The sequence below is a fragment of the Lactuca virosa genome, chromosome 9 (assembly GCF_052849685.1).
Source record: "Lactuca virosa cultivar CGN04683 chromosome 9, Lactuca_virosa_CGN04683_v6, whole genome shotgun sequence".
NCBI classification, from domain to species: domain Eukaryota; kingdom Viridiplantae; phylum Streptophyta; class Magnoliopsida; order Asterales; family Asteraceae; genus Lactuca; species Lactuca virosa.
Window position 1 is genome coordinate 49415262 of NC_136434.1, and position 7286 is coordinate 49422547.

A 7286-nucleotide genomic window follows, 5' to 3' on the forward strand; every position below is an offset into this window, starting at 1 on the left:
AATCTTTAGGCCTAAGGGACCTCATATTGTCCAGATCTGAAGTCTCGTCTTCAAGGCATGCTCAAACAACTAAAGGACTCATAGAGAAGATAAAAATGGCCATAAACTCCCTAGTGAAGAGATCTAACAAACAAATGGTCAAGGTGATAGCTTTTTACCTCCAAATGGCAGCTAACACTGAAATAATACTGGATCCAAGGGCTCCTTCTTGTTCCAAGCCTTTTGCTTCTCAAACTCTTTCCAATAATGCACTAAAACACACACTTTTAGCCTCTATCTCTCACATATGATAATAACTCGATTAGGATTTCTCTTAGAGTGTTAAGGTGGTGAGGGAGGAGGGGTAAAGGACTTAAGGTCCTTTAAATAGGGTGCAAACCCTGAAAATTAGGGTTTTCACACTCATCTCCTACTCGTCGAGTCGGGTTCCCCCAACTCGTCGAGTAGACTCTAAAAATCACGCGACCATCTCAATATTTACTCGACGAGTTGGGGCCTCCAACTCGTCGAGTTGCCCTGACAAAATGAATATAATTTAATTAAATATTATACCTGGGAGTCGGGATGTTACACACATGGCTGATGATCGGATATGTATTCTTTTTAGAGGTATAGTGAGTTTTCCTCTAATCGGGAGGTCCTTTTGGAGGTGGTGGAAGATTTTTTTAGGAAATGGGAGGAATAGAGGAAGAATATAAAGTTGGTTGTGTAGACATAATTTTCGAGAATTAAGAACACCACGGTCCTACGGTGGGCGCCAAATTGTTTTGGTCTAAAATCGACTAAGTGGATATCAATCAAGGTGTATGAGAGGCTGTGGTGTTGTGAATAATGTGAGTACCGAATTGATATAAAAATAACACGAGTGGTTTACAAGGAAAGCCATTGCTCCTTGCTAGGTTGTCCGACATAAAACCTTAGGAGGTGATAATGATCACCTCCCTTGTATGATCTTACTGATTTGAATGTAAATAACAAATATGAGCTTGACAATACGATTACAAGTGATAAAGTGAGTCTATATGAGTAAGGTGTCAGAGAATTGTCCTTGTTGTGTGTCATTTACAAGTGTATTTATAGTATAGGTTAAGTAACTACAAGTCCGAGATTTACGGGATCCTGTTGAACTGATATTTGCAATGTGCTTTGACTTGGTATTCCCGGTTTTTAAGCCTGGTTGGAGTGATTATTCGTTGTGAACAAGTCATATGTTGACCATTTCTGCACATGTGAGAAATAAACAAAAATATAGCCGTTAAACTTATTAGGAAATAATAATGGCAATGTTCAGGATCCTGATGTATGTTCGGGATCCTAAGACTCCTTTAAGATCCGAGATCCTGGATAGGTTTAAAGATCCTTAGATATCTTTGAGATCCGAGATCCTGGATAAGTTTAACAACATATAAATTTTTTTTGTTGAATTGGTTTGGTGAATGGTTTTCGGTTTGACCGCTAATTCAACCAGTTTTCATAATTTTCATGTATTTTGTATTTTCCTACATACATATATAAAACCAACAATTTAACATTCATAAACATAATTTTTTTATCACAATGAACTATATTATAAACCATAGACATAACAATTTAAAGTATCGATTTGCAAGTTGAGAATATCGATGTTGGACAAGTTATCGATGTGCGTCGAAGTCGTGTCCGCTAGTGGTGTGTGTGTCATATTTCTTTGCGTTGTGTACACTCTGGATAACTTGATCGATCCAATTATTCAATGTAGTTTGGAGATGAGTTGTTTTTAACGGATTAAGTGAAATCCAATTAGGGAGAGGGGAGAGAGGTCCCAAGTTCGAATCCTTCTCCCCTCATTTTCTAGCATTTACATTATTTTTAGACGAATTACAAAAATGGTCTTTGTGGTTTACCAAATGTCACAAATTTAGTTCCTTTATATTTGAAAAGACGAAAATGTCCTTACGAATTCAGTCCCTAACGGCTGAATACTAACGAAATTAGTAAAAAGGACCATTCGTGCAAATTTTGCAAACCACAAGGACCATTTGCATTAAGAAAAATAGAAGGACTGAATTTATGACTTTTGTCAAACTATAGGACCATTTTTGCAATTTTGTCTTTTTAATATCATATACTTCCCAAAACTCAATAGACAGATATGCATTTGTAGTTCCAGTCTTCTCTCTCCCTCTCTGTCTAGGGTTTCAGAAGCGCCGCTTTTGGGCCTTTGTTTGCTGATCGGAAGGTGTTCATAAGTTAATCATCAGGTAATTATCGTTATTGTGCCCTTTATTCCGTTTCATTAGTTTTCATTGATCAATTTATTAGGGTTTGATGTCCACAAAAGTTGGATTTCCGATCTGACTATACACTGGTCAAATAATCACTTTTAAGTTCAGAATTTCATTATTTGATCTGCGCATCTCTGTAATCGGTTTTTATTTCAGTCGTTAGTAGTTGGAAACTGTGCGGTAGCAATGATTTTGTTTTTATACGTGTAGATCACGTCATCTATTGAACCGTCGTAAGTTTTGGTCGTTTGGCTTGAGAAGAAAGTTTCAGGCTTTTTCCGACGGTTGACAGTCAATTTCATAGGATATAAAATTGTTATTTAATTGTGGTTGACCTATATGGTCTCGTTTTTCTTTTGTAAGGCTATAATTATGCTTTACGTCTCCCACTTTAATTTGAAGTTATTTGATGGCGTGACGAAGTTACATTGTATGATTAATTTGTATTCAGATTAAAGTAAATTGGGTTTGCTGATAAGTAACGCAGCCAGTTGGTTAATGAATGCTCTACTATCACTTCTGTTTCTTATTTAGGTTATAGAAAACCTATTGGTTTGGCTATTAGTGCTAGTTTTGGGGACAGTTTTTTTGAATTTTTTAGCAGAGGTGAGCTCGATTTAAGCAACAAAGTATTGGTTTGGCTTTTGTTTTTCTAATTTTTTAAAAGTTGCATACATTTCAAATTCAGTTGTTTGTAAATGTTGGAAATATGGACTTTATCTTGCTTTTGTAACGTGTTCTTGGTGTTTTTAGTTTCAAATAATCTTACCCTGTTTTTATGGTGAAACAGTGTTTGCAAGAAAAATTTATGGCATTGGAAGTTACCCAAATTCTGTTGAATGCACAAGCTGTTGATGGATCTGTTCGGAAGCATGCTGAAGAGAGTTTAAAGCAATTTCAGGAGCAAAATCTACCTGGATTTCTGTTATCTCTCTCTGGAGAACTTGCTCATGATGAGAAGCCTGTTGATAGTCGTAAACTAGCTGGTTTGATTCTGAAGAATGCTTTAGATGCAAAAGAGCAACATAGAAAGTATGAACTCATCCAAAGATGGTTATCACTTGATGTGGGTGTTAAATCACAAATCAAGACATACCTATTACAGACACTCACCTCTCCTGTTCATGAGGCAAGATCAACCGCATCACAAGTTATAGCTAAAGTTGCTGGAATAGAGCTTCCACAAAAACAATGGCCTGAGCTCATTGGCTCCCTTCTATCAAACATTCACCAAGTCCCTGTTCATGTCAAGCAAGCCACTTTAGAAACTCTTGGGTATTTGTGTGAAGAAGTTTCTCCAGATGTTGTAGAACAAGATCATGTGAATAAAATCCTGACAGCTGTTGTTCAAGGCATGAATGCAAGTGAAGCTAGTAATGATGTCAGACTTGCTGCAACTAGAGCACTTTACAATGCTCTTGGTTTTGCTCAAGCAAATTTCACCAATGAAATGGAACGTGATTATATTATGAGAGTTGTTTGTGAAGCAACTTTATCTCCAGAAGTAAAGATTCGCCAAGCAGCTTTTGAGTGTTTGGTTTCCATCTCATCTAGCTACTATGAGAAACTAGCTCCTTACATTCAAGATATCTTCAACATCACTGCTAAAGCTGTTAAAGAAGACGAAGAGCCAGTGGCTTTACAAGCAATTGAATTCTGGAGTTCAATTTGTGATGAAGAGATTGATATTTTGGAAGAATATGGAGGCGACTTCACTACTGCTGACTCAGACATTCCTTGTTTTTACTTCATAAAACAGGCTCTCCCTGCACTTGTTCCCATGTTGCTAGAGACTTTGTTGAAGCAAGAAGAAGATCAAGATCAAGATGAAGGTGCTTGGAATCTTGCAATGGCAGGAGGAACCTGTCTTGGTTTAGTTGCAAGAACAGTAGGGAATGATATTGTTCCACTTGTGATGCCTTTCATTGAAGAAAACATAACAAAACCAGATTGGAGACAAAGGGAAGGAGCTACTTATGCTTTTGGATCCATCTTGGAAGGTCCTTCACCCAATCAGTTGACTCCTTTAGTCAATGTTGCTCTAAATTTCATGCTCACAGCTTTGACCAAAGACCCCAGCAACCATGTAAAAGACACCACAGCTTGGACACTCGGAAGAATATTTGAATTTCTTCATGGATCCACCATGGATACACCCATCATCACCCCTTCAAATTGCCAACAGATCATCACTGTTCTTCTCCAAAGCATGAAGGATGCTCCAAATGTAGCTGAAAAAGCTTGTGGGGCCCTGTACTTTCTGGCACAGGGTTTTGAAGACGTGGGTCCCTCGTCTCCATTGACTCCATTTTTCCAGGAAATTGTTCAGTCTCTTTTGACTGTGACTCACAGAGAAGATGCTAACGAGTCTAGATTGAGAACTGCTGCTTATGAAACATTAAATGAAGTTGTGAGATGCTCTACTGATGAAACGATTCCCATGGTGTTACAGTTAGTCCCTGTCATCATGATGGAGCTCCACCAGACTTTAGAAGAACAGAAGCTCTCCTCTGATGAAAGAGAGAAACAGAATGAGTTGCAGGGTCTTCTGTGTGGGTGTTTGCAGGTGATCATTCAAAAACTCGGAGCATCAGATGCAACAAGATACCCCTTCATGCAATACACAGATCAAATCATGAATCTTTTTCTTAGGGTTTTCGCATCCCGGAGTGCCACTGTTCATGAAGAAGCAATGCTTGCAATTGGAGCTCTAGCATACGCAACGGGTCCTGATTTTGCAAAATTCATGCCGGATTTTTATAAATATTTAGAAATGGGACTTCAGAATTTTGAAGAGTATCAGGTCTGTGCTGTGACTGTAGGTGTGGTGGGTGATATTTGTAGGGCTTTGGAGGAAAAGGTGTTGCCTTGGTGTGATGGGATTATGACTCAGCTTCTTAAAGATTTGTCAAGCAACCAATTGCATCGATCCGTGAAGCCTCCGATTTTTTCTTGTTTTGGTGATATTTCGCTTGCGATTGGAGAGAATTTTGAGAAGTATTTGATGTATGCCATGCCTATGCTCCAGAGTGCTGCTGAGTTGTCTTCACATACTTCAGGTGCTGATGATGAGATGATTGAGTACACAAACCTCTTGAGAAATGGGATTTTGGAGGCGTATTCAGGGATTTTTCAGGGGTTTAAAAACTCTCCCAAAACTCAGCTGCTGATTCCTTATGCGCCTCATATCCTTCAGTTTCTTGATCTGATGTACATGGAGAAAGACATGTAAGTTCTTGTTTCATTTGTATTTGAGTGTTTATTTTTGACATGTGATTTATTTGTATTTGAATAATGATATCAGGGATGAAGTTGTGATGAAAACAGCAATCGGTGTTCTTGGAGATTTAGCAGATACTCTTGGAAGCAATGCGGGTTCATTGATTCAACAATCTCTTTCAAGCAAAGATTTTCTGAATGAATGTTTGTCATCAGATGATCATATGATTAAGGAATCTGCTGAATGGGCCAAGCTCGCAATCTCTCGTGCAATTTCCGTTTAAGTCCCTCTGCCTGGCAGTACATAATATTATTTTTTGCTTTTCATGCATATGGTCGGGTCGGGTCGGGTCATATCACACCATTCATGTCAAGCTGACAAGGGCGAAATAGTAATATCAAGCTAAGGGCTGATTCTTTTTCAAATTCACATCGTGTATCTCGATTCAATCCTCAGAAAGAGTACATGAATGAATGAATTAGCCCGTGTCATGTGTCGTCTTGGTGGGGTCCACAGTGGTTTTGGTTGTCTGGGGGAGAGGGGGGGGGGGGGGGGGTATATTACCTTTTACATTTGCATCACATCATACATTTTTTCTTTCCTTTTATTATTTCGTTATATTTTTTTTTATCTTCTCATTTTGAGTCTGGGTCACATCACATGTGCATTATTTAAAGCCAGGTAGGGGGTTGGCCGCATTACATTTAGGAAGCTAGTTTTTTTGTTTTTTTTTTTGTCAGTCGTCGGTAGGTGTTTTTGAATTTATTTGAAAATACAATGCATTCATGAAATCATGTTTGTTTTTTTTTTTTCTGGTCTAAAAACTCGAAGCATATAGTTTTCTTTGTCAAAAATCATGTGTAAATCCTGTTTTGGTTCCCGATTTGTAGAGAGAGAGAGAGAGAGAAAATGGCATTTTATACAGAGAATGTCACTGCTTGTGATGAAAGAGAGTTCGTGGGAATAGATTTCTTTCAAACTGTTGGTAAGGAGAGAGATTGATTGCTTTTTGTAATTTTGGTTCGGGTTTTATTTGGAATCAAATATTTGTACTGCTTTTTTGTTTGTTTTCATGTATAAACCTTTTCAAGTGTCGACCCTTTTGTTGGTTTTATTAGATTTTAGAAAAAAAAAGCCTAATGTTATGGTGTGAAAAGGTTGATGGCGACACATATAGTGAGTGCAATGTATCATGCTTCCTGAAAAAGTGTTGCACAAATAAAAACAACAAACGTGGCGTGTAGAAGAGTATACGAGTCACTTCACACTGTTTGTGGGATGAAAACGCCCAACTCCAACTCACCAAAAAACAACTTTTCGTACTTGTACTGTGAAAAAGCGTATAATATGATAAATGATAAAAAAGTAAAATGAAAAATTTCAAACTTTGTCACTTTTAATAGGTTGTAAAGGTTAATATTGTTATGTATATGAATTTGAAAACATATGTATTGAAATTTCATGGTTTATGGAAAAGTGTTTTGACTATTTAAAGATGAAAAATTTCTTTGAAAATTGGGTTGTTACAACAAGGGAACCTTGTTGTGCCATATGTTGAAGGGATGGGCCAATAAGGATGTTGTTGCGCCAAGGGCATTCTTTCTTGCGCCATGAGGGGTTCCTCTTGCGCCATGAGGATCCCTCTTGCGCCATGGAGTACTCCTGTTGATCCATGGAGTATGCTCTTGCGCCATGCATGACCTTGTTGTGCCATGTATGTTCCTGTTGCGCCAATGTGGTGTTGTTACTCCAATCTTGATGTTCTTGTGCCACACTTGAAGCCTGCTGCGCCATCCATACAC

General features: G+C 38.1%; 1 protein-coding gene across 1 annotated transcript; it reads left to right on the top strand.

Annotated features, from left to right (window-relative positions):
• Positions 1-2113: 2113 nt before the first annotated feature.
• On the top strand, positions 2114-6574 carry LOC145138091 (importin subunit beta-1). The gene is made up of 3 exons (XM_079072240.1): positions 2114-2240; positions 3055-5492; positions 5569-6574. Exons 2-3 carry the CDS (start codon positions 3073-3075, stop codon positions 5765-5767), a joined length of 2619 nt encoding a protein of 872 aa, XP_078928366.1. The 5' UTR covers positions 2114-2240; positions 3055-3072; the 3' UTR covers positions 5768-6574.
• Positions 6575-7286: the final 712 nt, after the last annotated feature.

Excerpts from the sequence above, each read along its gene's own strand:
- LOC145138091 (XM_079072240.1), top strand. The coding sequence starts at position 3,073 with ATGGCATTGGAAGTTACCCAAATTCTGTTGAATGCACAAGCTGTTGAT. Across the intron at positions 5,493-5,568 it reads ATGTACATGGAGAAAGACAT|GGATGAAGTTGTGATGAAAA; the intron begins GTAAGTTCTTGT and ends TAATGATATCAG.